General features: G+C 40.5%; 1 protein-coding gene across 1 annotated transcript in view; it reads left to right on the forward strand.

Moving 5' to 3' along the window:
* Window positions 1-19622, forward strand: part of ST13 (ST13 Hsp70 interacting protein) — a 158432-nt gene that overhangs the window by 135776 nt on the left and 3034 nt on the right. The window contains exon 8 of the mRNA XM_063428168.1: window positions 15347-15432. Coding sequence (XP_063284238.1) covers window positions 15347-15432 — 86 coding nt within the window. The remainder of the gene's footprint in view (window positions 1-15346; window positions 15433-19622) is intronic.

A 19622-nucleotide genomic window follows, 5' to 3' on the forward strand; every position in this document is an offset into this window, starting at 1 on the left:
AATCTAATCACGATTTATCCAGTCATATATCATGCTATTAATTTTAATTAATTTAAATTAATTAATTAAATGCCTGTATATTTACCAGTTAAGTAGATATTTTCTCATCAGATATCCTCAGGTAGCTAAGTGTCATGGATCTCTTTCTCTGCATGGAGTGTAAGAGTTTCTTGGTTACTCTGATCACCCGATTCTGCCTGGATCTCTCTGAATCCCCAGAGTGTCGTAATGTGTCTCTCTTCAATCTTTGAATTCTCGACTCTTCCATTGTCTTAACTTTTTAAAGGGGAAATTCCTCTAAGTGATAGCCAATCACAAATGTGGGGTGTGGTTGCCTTCTAGGTAACCATTCTCGTATTTGGACTCTAGATGGCAGTATTGTTCCACTACACATACCTATCCAGGAAAGAGTTAACTTTTCCTGGTGGCTATTTTTGACGTCATTTACGTTATCTATACGTGGCCTATAACTTATATTTTCTGTCAGATCAAGAGGATTTCTTCAGACTATGCGTCTCCATTTTCTGCTATAATTCCTAAAATTGATAGTTTGTGAACTAAGTTTCACCTTAAACTATAATGGGACGTTGTACAATATCGAAAGTAAAATGTAATTATTTAATCCTCTGTCACCCAGGTCTGGGTTTTTAGAATTTATTATATTCCATTAGTAATTAGACAGTCTGTCCACCCCCATTCTCAATGTCTTATCTATTTGGTTTGTTTATATACAAGACATTCCATTCAGCTTGGGCAAAGCAGTCAGTTTTAGAGAAAGGATAGAAATGTTGTGTCTCTTTGTTAACTTGAAGATACAAAATGGAGTCTGGTCTATTTAGATTGACTTCAGAATATACACTTTGTATTTCTATCATAGCACAAATGTCTGCCGATATAAATACCCTGACATAACCCCCCTTTAGTGGATATCATAGCCAAGTAATTTAGCTTATGAGTAGGCACTATGGAAGTCACAAGACATATTGTGCAATCACATCATTTCTAACATAGGCTCATGCGTGGAATGAACATGTTTGTATGCTTTTGTACCTTTAAGTGTTTTGAACTTTACGCTTAGTACAATCAACCATAATATCATCATTATCATAACACACCCAATAACAATTTTAACATGGATGAACCAGTCAACACGATCAATAAGGTCAGTATCTAACTCAGAGTATTTAAATGTGTCCACAGAAATGTTGTCTTTCTTGATTGACATTTGGATAGTGTGGTTGGGCTTATGGTCCAGCAAGAACTTAAGATTAGGATCTAGAGGGATATCTAGATTCTGGAAGGGATCCACCATCTCAATAGCACTTTCGAGGATGTCAGTGTACACTGGGTATAGCGTAACGTCACCGATGGTGATACGAGAGTCGTGGGGAACCTTGATCAGTGATACAGGTGCTGGTAAGGCAATTACTTTATTAGTCACCTGGTCCCTGCGAAAAACACTCATGTTTTTAAGACACGTGCTTACCAACCATTTATCTTTTACTAAGATAGCATGTACTAACGCATTACTGTCGGTTTTTGACATAGTCACTTGACATGTTTCAGAGCCATGTTTAAGGTACTCGATTCCACACAAAGCATTGGTAGAATTGTACACAAAAGGTTTTCCATCACATTGGAAATTATTGTCTTTGAATTTTTCACAGTCATTCAAAATGGGTATTGAATACCAATCTGGTATCCACGGTTGAAAAGCCAAAACATCTGGGGTTTGGACTTTTACATGGATATTGTCCTTCCATGTACCAACGTTGTAAATTGTTTTCATTTGAAAAATGTTTTTGGGAGTTACATACGGTATGGCCAATAAAAAGCAAATCTCCATACGTTCCGGATCAATTAAGAGAGGTATAGCGCTTCCCATCTCAAAGGCCAGATTTAATTGCATAGGCTCAATTGTTTCTCCATCCACATTGGCAAGCATCGTATGAACAATATCCTTGGATACAAAATACAGAGGTATGCGTCCCCCTGCCAATTCGATCATTCCAGTTTGCACTTCGTCGAGAAAAGCAAGTGTGTGGAACAATATTGGGTCATGCAGAAATAGAAGTTCACGCTTAAATAAGTCATGACTTTGGTGCAACTCAGTGGATTTGGCAATTAACTCTGAATGCAAATTTGTTGTAACAACTGTGTCTTCCACAATAGTTAACACGTCTTGGAGAAGTGTTCTTTGCTGTTTTATCACCTGATGAATATCGTTAATGTGTTGCTTTGCGCATAGATTTCCATATCCAGCTTTTGGACAGTAATAGAGTTGGCTGCAGACATTCCAGTTGCGACAACTGCTCCGACAGTGGCACAAACTAATGCAACAATTATAGCGGTGAGGAACCTTTTGGGTCGGTTACTCATTGAAATAGAACTGGATACAAATGGTTTCCGGGCTTGCTCCAAGATGTTTCGCACACGGTCCTGTGCTCTTTGGAGGTGCATCTGGTACCAAGTCTGTAACTCAGGAAGCTGCATCGATGAAATGTTGTACGCCTTCTCGATGGAATTCTTGGGGTCCAAGCTGACGAACACACGTTGGGTAAGGATCTTCTTCTCTGTTAAGATGAACCCTGGTGTCTCTTGAATCAGGATGCCGGAGGATGGTCCCATCTCTGCGATCGGGTCGGTCCGTAGCTCTTGGCACAGGAGCAGTATGATCCAGAAACACGCCACATCCTTCTTGGACATCTTTCGACAGTCACGGATCAGGAACTCGTTTCAGACTTATCTACTAATGATTCAAGGTTTGTTAAGTATACAAACTTATAACAGTGTGACATCACTTGGCCTAGGACAACACATTATTACGATTCATCAACATATGTATTCTTTCTAATTCTATTTTTATAACTTCATCCCTCACTACATTTATTACTGACTCCTCAGCAATATGCCTATAGCAACTAAACAAGCTAGTAACCTGCTTAGAAATGTAGTTATTGGATGGCAAGGAAATGGTTAATGACATGAACGTACATGAGATCATGGCACATCACAACATTTCACATCATACGATACCACGTGAATCAAGCATTCATGCAGGTTAGTCGTTCACCCATCTGCATCCGAATCCACACCTATAATCCTTAATTGAGATTTAGGATGACAAGCACGCAATTGGTTAATGTGAACCCACTTTTCAATAAAATCACCATCCTTAGGAATTTTTATTTTGTACGCTACTGGGGAAATTTTGTCAATGATGACATATGGCCCTTTCCAAGAAGGTAAGAATTTATTTTCCTTGACTTGATTTCGCGCAAAATTATACAGATAGACTTGATCTGTTATCTCATATTCCTTTTTCGTGGTTTTTAAATCGTAATAGGTTTTAACCCCTGTCGCTGCTTTTTCTAGATTCTTTTGGGCAAAAGCAAACGCATGTTGTAAATGCTTGCACAAATCTTCGATATACTGATGCGTAGTGGCAGCATTGATCAAATTATGATCCGAAGTACGATATAGTAAATGCTGTGGTAAAACCATCTTTCTTCCTGTCATCAATTCAAAAGGTGACAATTTGGTAGCAGTGCTAGGTGTAGCTCTAATCGCCATTAAAACTAGGGGCAATTTAATGTCCCAGTCTTTACCAGACTCCTTAACATACTTTTTCAGAATATTAACGATAGACTGGTTATATCGCTCTACCCCCCCGCTAGACGCAGCGCGGTATGCAATATGTAGCTTTTGTTTAACACCTAGAATATTCCACATCTTAGCCATTACTTCGCTGGTAAAATGACTACCTCTGTCTGACTCAATTCTTTGAGGCAGACCGAACCTGGAAAAGACATGGTTAATCAACAAAGTGGCGCACACGGTACTCGTGTTCTCTTTACAAGGCAAACATTCTATCCACTTTGTGTACATACATGTAATGGTTAACATGTATTTGTTACCTCTTGAAGATCTTGTTACAGGACCTATAAAGTCAATTTGAATATCAGACCAGGGTAATGACACCCCCCTCTTCTGAAGTGGTGCACGATGGGTTGGACCATGGGGTTGATATTGCGGACAAATCAAGCATCCCTGACAGTATGTCTTACATCTCTTAACATGTGTGGCCAATATGCATAATCACGCAATATCTCATATGTGATCTTATCACCACGATGCCCAGATGTAGGTGCATCATGTGCGTGTTGGAGCATTAACCCTCGGTATACAGTTGGGACTACCCATTGTTGAATACCATGTTTAGAAGTTCTGACCAGCAACCCATCCATGATACTAAATTGGACTTTATATCTTATCAAGATTCGTAAATCTTCATTATTTTTGCAATCCTCATCTAAGATGGGATTGGCAGTAGGGTCTTCTATATGTTTATAGAATATACCTATGACAGGATCGTTCTTCTGACTGGTAATCAGGTCCTCACTTGGAGCTTCATGACTCCATTGCACGACATTTAAGTCGGCATTATCTCTAGCCTGTCGTCTAGTTATGGCTTCAACGTGAATTGAACCCATAAGATCATCAATGTGTAGGGTTTCACCATTGATGGCCGCTTGTTTTGCCAGTGAATCAGCTAAATCATTACCATCCTTGTCAATACCTTCTATCTTAGAATGGCCTTTGGTTTTCTTCCAATATATGGTTAAACCATGTTCCTTAACCAACTCAACGATTTTACAAAACAATTTCCCATGTTTAACAGGTTTGTTATTGCTTTTAAGCATTTGGTTACGTTTCCAGCTAGGCAGATATTCGACGAAACTGTTGCGAACATAGTTGGAATCAGTTATGATAACAAATTCTGTGATACTATATTCTATTGCCATTTGAATGGTCTTATATACTGCACAGAGTTCGGCTATCAGACTGCTTTTGGGACCAATATTGTATCCTATAGATACATTGGGATAATCACCTATCCAGGCGATTCCGATACCTGCAACTAACTTCCGTTCAGCACCAGCGACATGGTGATATGAACAACCATCAATGTATACCCACGGTAGTGGTCGACAGTATTCCTCGTCATAAACTTTATAAGGGGATAACAATTGCTCTTCTAGGAAGTCATCTCCGGTGTTATTATCATCCAGAGATGGAGCAGTACAGTCATGTAATTCTGCTAAACCTTGGGCAACTGGGCTTCTCTTATTATGTTTATAACGGACTTCTAACGGCCATCCCTGTAAGGATAGAGTCCATGCAGTTATCCGACTGTTAGAGAGATTAACGTCTCTAATTCTTTCACTCTGCAGATACTGCAGAGGTTGGTGAGCGGTTTCTACAATTATTTTCTCACCTTGGATATAGCTACGAAAATTTTGTAGTGCTCAGACAGTCGACAATAACGCCTTCTCACACGTGTTGAATTTAACTTCAACAGGTGACAAAGTCTTGCTAGCATATGCAATAACTTTGTTTAAATTGTCCTGCTTCTGATACAGTACAGCACTTATGCTTAAATCGGTATAACCTGTCTCCAGATAGAAGGGTTTACCCCCCTCTGGGTATGCTAAACAGGGTGCCTGAGTGAGCTTCCTCCTCAGTTCACTTACCGCTAGGTCCTGAGGCTCCCCCCAGTTCCAGGTAGTTTCCTTTTTAAGCAGGTGTAAGAGTGGTTTTGTTATTTCTGCATAGTTATCTATAAACTTACGGGAGTAATTAGTCATACCAAGGAACGATCTTAATTCCCTGATGTTTGAAAGTGTTTTAGCCTTCAGTACGGCTTCAACCTTCTTCCTCTGAGGATTTAATCCTTCAGAGCTGACCTCATGTCCGAGGAAATTGACATGGGTGCGACACCATTGCGCCTTTTGTAAAGACAGTTTAATCCCTGCCTCTCTTAACTGAGTGAGAACATGTCTAATCTCTGATATGTTTATCAAAGGAAGTGCTTTTCTGCAAGACATCGTCGACATATGATAACGTTCCTCTCTCTAGTGCGTCAGGCATAGCTTTATGCATGAACACAACAAATTCATGACCAGAGTTTATTGAACCGAAAGGCATACGGGTCCAGGTATACTGCTGCTTTCCAAATGTGAAAGCCAATTTGTATTGGTCTTCATTATGGACTGGTACAGTACAATATCCCTGCGCACAGTCAATGGCAGTGAATATTTTGGATCCCTGCATTTGTACCAAATATTGGTCTATGTATGGCACTGGCCAACCAGACATATAGACGCGTTTATTTAGCTGTCGTAAGTCAGCACATAAACGCCATTGTCCATTAGGTTTCAGAATCATCAAGATCGGATTATTATACGAACTGTGCACTGGACGTATAATGCCCCTTTCCTTTAAATTCTGAATGAGGTCTTGTAGACCATCGTATGACGCTAATGGGAGTCTATATTGTTTGATAAATACAGGTGGTAAATTTGGATCAGTTTGTATTCTGGCTACGTGGAGGTTAGTTAACCCACAGTCGTAGGAATCTTTGACAAAAATATCTTGGAATTCCATAAGGATTTCCTTTAGCTGTTGCCGCTCAGCATCATTGGAGCAACCGTCAGCTAAAGATATTTGCTCTTCTAGCCTTTCCTGAAATCCTGGAAAGATTTCAGGCTGGCCTATCTCTTAAGCTTCTTCAAGCCTAGACGTTAGGTCAGTTCGGTGTTGACTTACCTTTTCTCTGTGGTCATGATATTCTTGTGATTCCTGCTCATTGAGCGGATGATCGAAGATGATTGATGCTTCTTCGATTTTACAGGAGCCGTCTTCGACGTTGAAGGGATATACAGACAGGATAGTGAATAATCCTTCTGGGGAGGAATGGAATATTTGATCGACAATTTCGTCCTCAGTTAAGTATTCTTCAGGGTTGAGGCCTATAATTTGGTTTTGGAAACCAAATGTATAGTACTCAGCATCCAATGCTAGACCTAATAATGTTCCTTTTGGTAAAGTAACACTATTGGGTGTAACATTGTTGACCATTATACAGGTGGGATTCTTACCAATACTTACCATTGGTGTATGTGTTACCACCATCCCCAATTGTTGTATCCTGTTGGATAATCAGGTTAGGGCATCAGAGTTTTCTAATCTCTGACCCTCCTTGACCTGTAGGGGTAAAAGAAAATTACTTGTCCCTTGTGGAATGGTTATGTCATCAGGTACTTGCATACTTACCGCATATGGGAGTATTTGTCCTGATTTCAGGGCGTTGTCCTCGTGAAGGTATCCACAAGGATTGCCTTTTAACCTTGTCCACAAGTTGGAATTAATCAGGTCAAGGTGTATGGCAAAGCGATGTATGACATCATTGCCAACATAACCTGATAGCGAGGTTCGTCTATCACTAGGAATAAATGTTTAACTGTCTTATTTCCGATGGAAATAGATAGTAAACATTTTGCTATCACATTGTGACTCTCTGATTCGCCATCCAGGTTCTGTATCCACCTGTCATGTGGAGAAGCGTACCTGATCATTTTAGGATTAGCGATCTGCTTTAACAGACTTCTGCTAATATAGCTGTTCTCACTGCGTAAGTCCAGCTTTGCATTCCTATTTCTTCCTAAGTCATTTATCTGAATAGGAAAGAACAAGTTATTATTAACCCTTTCAATTCTGGCAAGGAATTGAGCATGACCTGCCAGATCTACAGATTCAACATAGTGCCTGTGGAGAGATATGGTTAAAACATCACCTTCCAGAGAGACATTCTGGATTCTCTCTGGAGCAATTCTTACGGAATGCTCATCTACAGGTGCGATTGTGTCATTCACCTGCAGGATAGTCACGTCAGGTGACTGACTATTCCTAAAATGTACCTCTATCGAGTCAGGTCTTTCCTCTATCACATGGCAGTTACGATCAGATTGTACATGTGATTTCTCATAGGTTATAGGAACCTTAGCTTGCGACCATACAATTTCATTCACACAGTCAATAATTGTGTTAAAGGACCACTCTAGGCACCCAGACCACTTCAGCTTAATGAGGTGGTCTGGGTGCCAGGTCCTTCTAGGGTTAACCCATTTTTTCATAAACATAGCAGTTTCAGAGAAACTGCTATGTTTATGAATGGGTTAAGCCTTCCCCCTATGTCCTCTAGTGGCTGTCTCATTGACAGCCGCTAGAGGCGCTTGCGTGATTCTCACTGTGAAAATCACAGTGAGAGCACGCCAGCGTCCATAGGAAAGCATTCTGAATGCTTTCCTATGTGACCGGCTGAATGCGCGCGCAGCTCTTGCCGCGCAGGCGCGTTCAGCCGACGGAGAGGAGGATCGGAGGAGGAGAGCTCTCCGCCCAGCGCTGGAAAAAGGTAAGATTTAACCCCTTTCCCCTTTCCAGAGCCGGGCGGGAGGGGGTCCCTGAGGGTGGGGGCACCCTCAGGGCACTCTAGTGCCAGGAAAACGAGTATGCTTTCCTGGCACTAGAGTGGTCCTTTAAGTCTTCTGAGTATGTCTATACCCAGAATCAGTCGGTTATAGGGGAGATCTACCACTATCACCGGGTGTCTAAAGGTTTTGTTACCTATTTTAAACTTTAACCAAGTATTGCCAATAACATGAAGTGCATTTCCTCCAACACTCAACAGAGCATTGGGGAAATCTCTTAGCTTCGGCTTATCCGTTGCTAAGTCCATTACCTGCTGGAAGTAGGTATTGGATAAGATCGTGGCTTGTGAACCAGTATCTATTAACCCTTTGAAAGGTTGGGGTAGCGAATCCTGTATTTCTACAGACATGTAGTACCTTCCTTCATGTTCTTCTAATTCACATAAGAATTTAGAATGTGTCAACATATTACTTGTTTTCCATACATTACCGGTCACAGCAGTAGTTTCTACCTGTACTGAGGAATGCTCAGTCTTACCCACAGGCCCATCCTTTTTAGGAATATCTTGAACTGTCAAGCGGGAACTAGTGGTCGGCATCTCATCAGTTAACCCTTTCAGGTCTGGATCCTGGAAACTAGTGGTTGCTGGGGCTATTTTAGCCTTTGGCTGAAATGAAAAAAAACAGAGGAACACGTTGCGCCTCCTTCACCCGGAAGTGAAGTGACGGGATTGGCAATAGGTTTCCTAACACAACTATTGTTTATTTGACTGTTAGTACCTGGAAAGGAAACAGGGTTAGGCATTACATCTACTGATAACCTAGCCTGTTTAGTCACTGTAGCTATATTTGCTGCGGCACTTGTTGCTGTTGCAATTGCACAGGTGTCTCTGCAATTTGAGCTGTCCCTAAAAAAAGATTATTTTCAAAGACTTGGTTGATCTTTGTCATTTGCTCCATTAATTTGCCCATCTGATCTGTCAATTGACCAACCTGACGACGCAAATTATTTCCCCCATTGCCGTTTTGTCTTTGACCATTAGAGTTTGGCTGGGATGGCTGGGAGTTACTGGAATCAGATTGGTTGTTTCTGTTTCCATATCTCCTATTTCCCTGAGGATTCCTTCTCCATTGGGAATTGCCTTGGTTCTTATTGACCCAGGGGCGTCTATTCCCATTGGAATTGGATTTTTCAGAGTTATTGTCAGAGGAGTTTGCAGAATTGCTTCTGGCATTTTCCTGTTTCTGAGGCTTTGGTGTTTTCAAAACCTCAGAATAGGTCCTCTTTTTCTGTTGGGTTTCTAAACCTAACTGAATTTTAGTCTCTGATACCATTTTATCACCAGGTTTCTTAACCTTTGGCTGATTTTCGTCATGTGCATGGTGTATAGTATACAATTTCATGCACTGACTGACTAGCCATTCTAATGGTAACTTACAGTCCTAATCTCTTGCTAGATTCATTTGTATGTTTACAGGCATGGCATGAAAATACAGATCTTTGAAATCTGTGCTTTCATACCTGGGTTTTCTTTGGGCCACGGAGTATGCATTTTTAAGAATTACTAAAAATTCTCTGGGGCTTTGATCTGGACGGCACTTTAAGTTATAAAGCGCCTTCTTTGCAGAAGCAACGGTTTTATACTTACCATATTCCATGATTATTTCATATTTCATCTTGGACCAGGACATTAACTGCATAGCTTGAAGACTTTCAAGATAAACACGGCACATTGAATCAAAGGTCCATGTAATGAACCATTTCTTTTGAATGTCATCATACATGCCCAATGAATTCATTGCTCTATCATAATTTTCCAGATGTTCAGATATGTTTCCTGCACCTCTAGAAAATTGTGGGATAGTCTCTCTAAGGAACTTAACAACCTTAGGCGATTCATAAACAGGCGTCGTTGATTTACGACTTCTGTTTCTGTTTTTGGGTAAACGTCTATGCGATCTGTCTGCTGAAGAGGAATTAGAACCGTACAACAGTGCAGATGGCATATCAGTCACATGGCCTTCAGAGTGGACAGTGCAATCACTTTCACTCCCATCACTCTGAGCTTCTTGTTCACTGTCACAATTCTGATCAGCATCAGAATCCTGCCAGTGCACAGAACCATGTCTGTTTTCATTCCTATCACCTTGAACTGGACTCTCCCTCTCAAGTTTGGCCAAGACAGCTTTTTCAAACTGTTCTGCCCAAGATTGCCAAGGTTGTTTGGCAATGCCAGGAGATGGAGAATTCTGTTTCACAGGTGATATTCCTGAATTACTCACCTCATTCCTTACAGACTGTTTTATGAAAACCTGGTCTGGTGTGGGAAAATCATGACAAGGAGGGGATTTATAGATAGTCTTTTCTTTCATTTTTGTGCAACTTTTTGGCACAGAATGATGGCTATCAACTTCACTGCCTGATTCCTGGCTTTCCTTTTCATATTTATCCAATTGCATTTTGAGCTGATTTATTTCCTGTGCATATTTATCCATCAAAGCTGTCAATTCTTTTTCATGATCAGCCTGACGAGTTTTATGCTCAGCAAGTAAATCTTGGTATTTCCCATCTTGAATGCCAAATTGTTCACTGTACGTGTCCAGTTTGGTATTCAATGCCTTGTTTTCATCTAACGCCTTAAGAAGTGCTGTCATAAAGAAAGGCCAAGAGTGTATTATGTACCCCATCTTTTTCTCTATGTTCTTTTGTTCAGCAATTACTTTAAGGTTTCTTAGTATGTGTTCATCAGTTATCAGCGTGCATTTAGCATCCCATTCAATACTTTTTAACCAAACATCATAGCTTAAATCATTTTTCATATGTTTATGAATATTGATTAGAGCATTTTTTCTTAGGTCTTCAATTATTTCACAATTATCTGTTACAGATGTATCGCTGCCGCTGGCCATATTTTATACAGTGATTTAATCTCAATACAAAACTCTTTTCTATATTAAGATTAATTGCATGAATTACACAAATATTATTATTGTATATGGAATATAATTTCAACTTAAACGATCTCAGCAGCGTGCCTCCAATTTGTGGGGATATTTATGGGATAATAATTGTAAACAGAGAGAATTGCCCACGATTTCAATTCTCAGATCCCTAATTGTTATCGTTATAAGTGAAAGGTAAACCATATATCGGTAATTAAAATCACAAATTGTTATAAAAATAAATTTTTATTTTTAACAATTTAAATTAATAATGATGAGTAACATGCATGATAATAATCAATTTAATTTGAGTATAACATGAATATGCAATACAATATGGCAATAATCAATGAATATTCAGTATAAAACAATATGCAATACAATAGGCAATTTACTTCCTGGTTAGTACAGCATAGACTCCATTAGCTGTCAAGACTGATTTACGATAGGTTTCACAGGGAGAAAGAGCATTCCTTCGAGCTGCAGTAAAACTTTCAGCTGGCAGAAGTAACCCTTTCAATGCTGGCTAGACCTCTTCTAGGGATTTAAGATCTACTCTTGTGTAATTTTAAATACAAAATAATATTTAAATAGTCAGTAACCACTCCTTGATCCATCCAATGAGAAATCTACATGTTACATAAGCTGATATTTTAATTAATTTGTCTAAATAGATATTTTATCTTATTTTAGAACCAATCAATACAGCTGGATAAATGGTCATGATATGCTAACGTGATATTAATCACACAAACACATTAATGGCTATATTAATCCCAGCTGCAGATGGGATGCTATAACCATATATATATATATATATATATATATATATATATATATATATATATATATATATATATATATATATATATATATATATATATATATATATATATATATATATATATATATATCCTTTAATAATTAAGATTTCTAAATATGAACTCTAATCACGATTTATCCAGTCATATATCATGCTATTAATTTTAATTAATTTAAATTAATTAATTAAATGCCTATATATTTACCAGTTAAGTAGATATTTTCTCATCAGATATCCTCAGGTAGCTAAATGTCATGGATCTCTTTCTCTGCATGGAGTGTAAGAGTTTCTTGGTTACTCTGATCACCCGATTCTGCCTGGATCTCTCTGAATCCCCAGAGTGTCGTAATGTGTCTCTCTTCAATCTTTGAATTCTCGACTCTTCCCTTGTCTTAACTTTTTAAAGGGGAAATTCCTCTAAGTGATAGCCAATCACAAATGTGGGGTGTGGTTGCCTTCTAGGTAACCATTCTCGTATTTGGACTCTAGATGGCAGTATTGTTCCACTACACATACCTATCCAGGAAAGAGTTAACTTTTCCTGGTGGCTATTTTTGACGTCATTTACGTTATCTATACGTGGCCTATAACTTATATTTTCTGTCAGATCAAGAGGATTTCTTCAGACTATGCGTCTCCATTTTCTGCTATAATTCCTAAAATTGATAGTTTGTGAACTAAGTTTCACCTTAAACTATAATGGGACGTTGTACAATATCGAAAGTAAAATGTAATTATTTAATCCTCTGTCACCCAGGTCTGGGTTTTTAGAATTTATTATATTCCATTTGTAATTAGACAGTCTGTCCACCCCCATTCTCAATGTCTTATCTATTTGGTTTGTTTATATACAAGACATTCCATTCAGCTTGGGCAAAGCAGTCAGTTTTAGAGAGAGGATAGAAATGTTGTGTCTCTTTGTTAACTTGAAGATACAAAATGGAGTCTGGTCTATTTAGATTGACTTCAGAATATACACTTTGTATTTCTATCATAGCACAAATGTCTGCCGATATAAATAACCTGACAAGATGCAATATGTCCAAAGGCATTGTGAGACTTAAATAGTGGGATTACGCTCAGATACGACCGTCCTGGGAAGAGGTTCTAGCTAAGATCTCAGAAATCTTGGGAGATGATATACCATTGGGCATTGACCAGGTACTTTTGCACTTTACGCTACACTTCCAATCAGTAAGTATAAGAAGTCAATACTCTCACACCTCCTCAATGCTTTGATACCTACACTATGGAAGCTAATCGCACCGCCGACACTAGAACAATGGATGGAGAGAGTGGAGGAGATCAAGGCAGCAAAATCAATTCAGGCGTTTGTCCGGCACAGATGGCAAGCATGATGAGAGGTGGAGACCCTCGATCATATTCCTGGCGGAAAGAGATGGCTGAGGGGTGGTGAGCGGGGGGCCTTCCCTAACACCCCAACACCCTATACCCCACTCTTCATATCCTTTGTCATGCTCAATCTACCTATAATATTTTTACTTTAATCCTTCTTTTCCCTTTAGGGCTATACTAATAAACCATCATAAGATCACTGACCTATTTATGCTAGATGGTCAACCACCCGGTGAGGATGGGAATTGGGACCCGACCTTACTGACACAACCACATCTTCAGGAAATGAGTTGAGGTGGTGAAAATACACTGCCCACACTGGATATAATTGTACCTTTCGCACTGAAGATGAGATGGGAGACGAGGCGGATGTCCGGTTTTTAGGCTCTTTACAAATTAATGTGACTAGTATGGATGCTTAATTAGCTTGATCTGACAATTTACAGTCCCCCATGTTGCATAGGGCCTATACTGCGCCCTTGGTCACTAGGGACCATAACGGAAGCCACCCAACCCCTCCAAGTCTTGATATTAGAATATCGTACCTTATCTACAGACTCAAGGAGGGGCTCTAATAACTTAGGGGTTCTGCTACACATTTGTGACTTTCCTGACCCATACTCTTCTACCCTGTGGGGGGTAAATACTTAGACTCCCTAACAGTCTACTTTCGTGTAATTTTCACGTCTTTTCAAACTAATTAGCATACCCCTGTGCCCATGGTGCTTGCTCTACCAGACACCACTGATGCTCATAACCATGGACACACTAGCCTGATTCCTCTAACTGCCATATACTTGTTCCTTTTGTTTGACATGCACTTGCATTTGCTGTTGTGGCAAAGCAGGCTTTATTATTCTACTCTGCACAATGGAAATAAAGAATATAAAATAAAAATTAGATTAGATTACAAGGGAATTTTAAAGGATATATGTTTTTCAAAAAGCACGTCAGTTGATCTTTGATTTTATATATTTTATTTAAATATTCTTCCAAATTAATGTATTTTCTCACTACATGTTTCTCTACATGTGTGGCAAGTACTGTAACCGTAGAATCCTATGATTTGTTTTGTAAAACGTTTTTGGGATTCGTAGTTCTGAAGCTACTTTTTACTGTGTGCTTTAAGGTTTTATCTCTATAGGCTATTTGTGGTTTTGGAGGGAATATATTTTTCAAGATTGGATCGTCCTGTAATAAAGGCCAGCATTGGTGAATGAATTTGCGTACTTTATGTTGACCATTGTAATTGCAAATGTAGGGCAGCTTTTTGTTATTTTAGTTATATAGGTTAGTAATTGTTTTGTTTTCAATATTTTTTACTTCTATTTAGTTGTTGCTCGTCGTATCCTTTCTCTATGAATTGTGTTTTAATTCCGGATGCCTAAATGACAAAATCTTGTTCTTTAGTGCAATTTCTTTTGATTCCTAAAAAACTGGAATTTGGGGGCGTTTGCTAGCCAAGGGGTATGGTGGCCATTCTTCTTGTCAATATAGCTGTTTGTGTCTACAGTTTTAAAGAAGTTCTTTGTGCAAATGTTGGAGTCTTCAATAAAAATTGTTTTGTCTAAAAATGTATTTCTTTGCAACTTTGGGTTGAGGTTAAAATAATTCCCCAGTCGTTATTATTAAGATAGGATAAAACCATTTGTAGGTTGGATAAGTCTTTTTCCAGATAAAAAAAAAACATATCCTCTATGTAACGGCAATAAGACACCAAGTTCGCAAAAAAGGATCTATTAGTTAGATGGTTATAGTTTTCCTCTGCGCTACTGACACCGTTACAGACTCACCAATGCCTTCAGATAAATGGTATTGCGTTCAAAACAGCTGCTACCCATTTCTACCTGCTACACAAATCTGTGACTTCTATGTTACTTTGTTAAACTACATTGCTCTTGATGTGCATTATCAATTATTATAAATATAGTATATTTTTATTTTTATTTCTTAGGTTTTCCTAGTGGCTTGGGAGGAATGGCAGGGATGCCTGGTGTCAGTGAAATACTTTCTGATCCTGAAGTATTGGCCGCAATGCAAGTAAAAAAACTTATATTTCCTTATAGGCTGAAAAACAATAACAGATCTGTGTTTATTTATTACTGATATTTATAACGTGTCAGCATATTCCGCAGTGCTGTACAATTAGGGGAAAACGTACAATATACAGACAAATACAAAATGTAAAGAGGACCCTGCCTGTAAACGGAGATCTAGTCACTGAAACTCAATACAAAGTGCTTAGTTAGATAGTCCATGAACTTACAATCTAAGGATGGTGGATTTGAGACAAGAGGTAGCATGGGAAATTTGTGATTGCTAAAGGATGTTAACAGAGAGTAGAAGCTACTGGTAAAATGTAAAGGATTCACAGAAAGTATATTTTTAATAGTCACATTATCAGTGCTACTATGGGGAAGAGGTGGGCTCAGGCTACAAGAATTGTGATTTTTGTTCAACTGCTCCAAAACTACAAAAGAAATGGGGGAACGCCCCAAAGATGCACCATTACCACTAAAATTAACCATATTCTGTCCGGCTGCGGCTGTGTATAAATTAATGTCTGGGCTTGGTCATGCTATAGTGGAGTTAGCTGATCTCGTTTACAATAACTGTGGATGTTGTAGTTTTTAGAGTGCCCATAAATATATATATATATATATATATATATATATATATATATATATATATATATATATATATATATATATATATAATTTCCTGTTCATCTGGAAAAATTATAATACTTTAGTTATGTAGAGGGCATTAACAAAATGTATTTTACTTTAATTTAATATTTACATTATAAATCACAGACAAGTGTTGTGCTAAAATGTGGAAATATTCAAATGTTCAAATCTATGTGCACTAATATTCACAAGCAATTTGTATTTTTTAAGCTCCTGAGCACTTTCGGGTAAAATTGATATATATATATATATATATATATATATATATATATATATATATATATATATATATATATATATATATATATATATATATATATATATATATATATATATATATATATAACCTAGTGTTAACTCCAATAACAAATTGCCTGCATGAATTAATCCCTTAAGGAGGGCGGGCGTACTATGCCATCCTTGGGGACCCGGCCCTAAATGCCTGCAGGCAGCATAGTATATCCATGCCATCCTTAGTACTTAACTGATCGCCGGCAATCCCAGGCAGTTCCCCTGCGGCTGATCTGGCCCTCCATAGCCATGTGATCGTGATGACGTCACGATCACATGGACATAATAGCTGTCCACAGCTGTGCCTGCAGGGGGCCTGCCTGGAACTACAGGCAGTCCACCTGATGCCTGCAATAACGTTTTTTAAAAAAAAATTAGAACAGTGTAAAAGTAAATTATATATATACTTATAATTATATATATATATATATATACCGTATATACTCGAGTATAAGCCGAGTTTTTCAGCCCATTTTTTGGGCTGAAAAACCCCAACTCGGCTTATACTCGAGTCAGAGTCTGTATTATGGCAATTTGCATTGCCATAATACAGACTGGGGGGAGAGGGGGGCTGGCAGAGCTGTACTTACCTGTTCTGCAGCTCCTGTCAGCTCTCTCCTCCTCTGCGCCGTCCGTTCAGCACCTCGGTCAGCTCCCAGTGTAAGTCTCGCGAGAGCCGCGGCTCTCGCGAGATTTACACTGGGAGCTGACAGAAGAGCAGAACTGACGGCGCAGAGGAGGAGAGAGCTGACAGGAGCTGCAGAACAGGTAAGTACAGCTCTGCCAGCCCCCCTCTCCCCCCACTGAACTGCCACTGGACCACCAGGGAAGGCCATATATCAAGCAGGGAGGGGGGACGAAAAAAAAAAAAAAGAAATAAAATAATAAAAAAAAAAATAATAATAAAAAAGGGGTATAAGGACCACTATGGGAGGGGGGGGGGGGTGTATAAGGACCACTATGGGAGGGGGGGGGGGGTATAAGGACCACTATGGGAGGGAGGGGGTGGGTTAAGGACCACTATGGGAGGGAGGGGGTGGGTTAAGGACCACTATGGGAGGGAGGGGGGTATAAGGACTGCTATGGGAGGGAGGGGGGGATAAGGACCACTATGGGAGGGAGGGGGGGTATAAGGACCACTATTGGAGGGGGGGGGGGTATAAGGACCACTATGGGAGGGAGGGGTGGGTTAAGGACCGCTATGGGAGGGAGGGGGGGTGTAAGGACCGCTGAGGGAGGGGGGGGTAAGGACCACTATGGGAGGGAGGGGGGGGGTAAGGACCACTATGGGAGGGAGGGGGGGTATAAGGACCACTATGGGAGGGAGGGGGGTATAAGGACCACTATGGGAGGGAGGGGGGTATAAGGACCACTATGGGAGGGAGGGGGGTATAAGGACCACTATGGGAGGGAGGGGGGGGGTATAAGGACCACTATGGGAGGGAGGGGGGGTATAAGGACCACTATGGGAGGGAGGGGGGGGTATAAGGACCACTATGGGAGGGAGGGGGGTATAAGGACCACTATGGGAGGGAGGGGGGATAAGGACCACTATGGGAGGGAGGGGGGGGATAAGGACCATTATGGGAGGGAGGGGGGGTATAAGGACCACTATGGGAGGGAGGGGGGATATAAGGACCACTATGGGAGGGAGGGGGGGTATAAGGACCACTATGGGAGGGAGGGGGGGTATAAGGACCACTATGGGAGGGAGGGGGGGTATAAGGACCACTATGGGAGGGAGGGGGGTATAAGGACCACTATGGGAGGGAGGGGGGGATAAGGACCACTATGGGAGGGAGGGGGGGTATAAGGACCACTATTGGAGGGAGGGGGGTATAAGGACCACTATGGGAGGGAGGGGGGGTATAAGGACCACTATGGGAGGGGGGGGGTATAAGGACCACTATGGGAGGGAGGGGGTGGGTTAAGGACCGCTATGGGAGGGAGGGGGGTATAAGGACCGCTATGGGAGGGAGGGGGGTATAAGGACCACTATGGGAGGGAGGGGGGGTAAGGATCACTATGGGAGGGAGGGTGGGGATAAGGACCACTATGGGAGGGGGGGTATAAGGACCACTATGGGAGGGAGGGGGGTATAAGGACCACTATGGGAGGGAGGGGGGTATAAGGACCACTATGGGAGGGAGGGGGGTATAAGGACCACTATGGGAGGGAGGGGGGGGTATAAGGACCACTATGGGAGGGAGGGGGGTATAAGGACCACTGTGGGAGGGAGGGGGGTATAAGGACCACTGTTGGAGGGAGGGGGAGTATAAGGACCACTATGGGAGGGGGTGGGATAAGGACCACTATGGGAGGGAGGGGGGTATAAGGACCATTATGGGAGGGAGGGGGGGGGGGGGTATATGGACCACTATGGGAGGGATGGGGGGGATAAGGAACACTATGGGAGGGAGAAGGGGGATAAGGACCACTATGAGAGGGAGGGAGTGGGATAAGGACCACTATGGGAGGGGAGGGGGAAGTAAGGACCACTAGGGGAGGGGAGGGTAAGGACCACTGGGGGAGGGGTGAGTCAGGACCACTGGGGGGGGGAGTGAAGGAACACGGGGGTGGGGAGGTAAGGACCACTGAGGGAGGAGGAGGGGAAGTCAGGACATATGGGGGGGGAGGGGGCGGCAAAAATTTTTTTGCCTACGGCGGCAAATATCCTTGCACCGGCCCTGCACACACTGCATTCACACACTGCATTCATGCACACACACACTGCATTCATGCACACACTGCACTCATACACACACGCTGCACTCATACACACACACATACGCACACACTGCATTCATTATACACACACTGTAAATAAATATTCAATTAATATATTTTTTTTAGGATCTAATTTTATTTAGAAATTTACCAGTAGCTGCTGCATTTCCCACCCTAGTCTTATACTCGAGTCAATAAGTTTTCCCAGTTTTTTGGGATAAAATTAGGGGCCTCGGCTTATATTCGGGTCGGCTTATACTCGAGTATATACGGTATATACTTATACTATGTCTCTAAGTGTACTTAGAATGATATTTTACATATATATTTATAATTTTATATATAATCTAAAAAAAATAAAATTAATAAAAGTTTGTAATACATGTGTAATTTTGTTCTAACTGTATTTTGATATTAATATATGTTGATATCAAAATACACATAGAACACAATTATATATAAATATATATGTATATCTCTCTCTCATAAACATATTTTAATTCTACGTATATATTTATGTAA

This window comes from Pelobates fuscus, chromosome 7, assembly GCF_036172605.1.
Source record: "Pelobates fuscus isolate aPelFus1 chromosome 7, aPelFus1.pri, whole genome shotgun sequence".
NCBI lineage: Eukaryota > Metazoa > Chordata > Amphibia > Anura > Pelobatidae > Pelobates > Pelobates fuscus.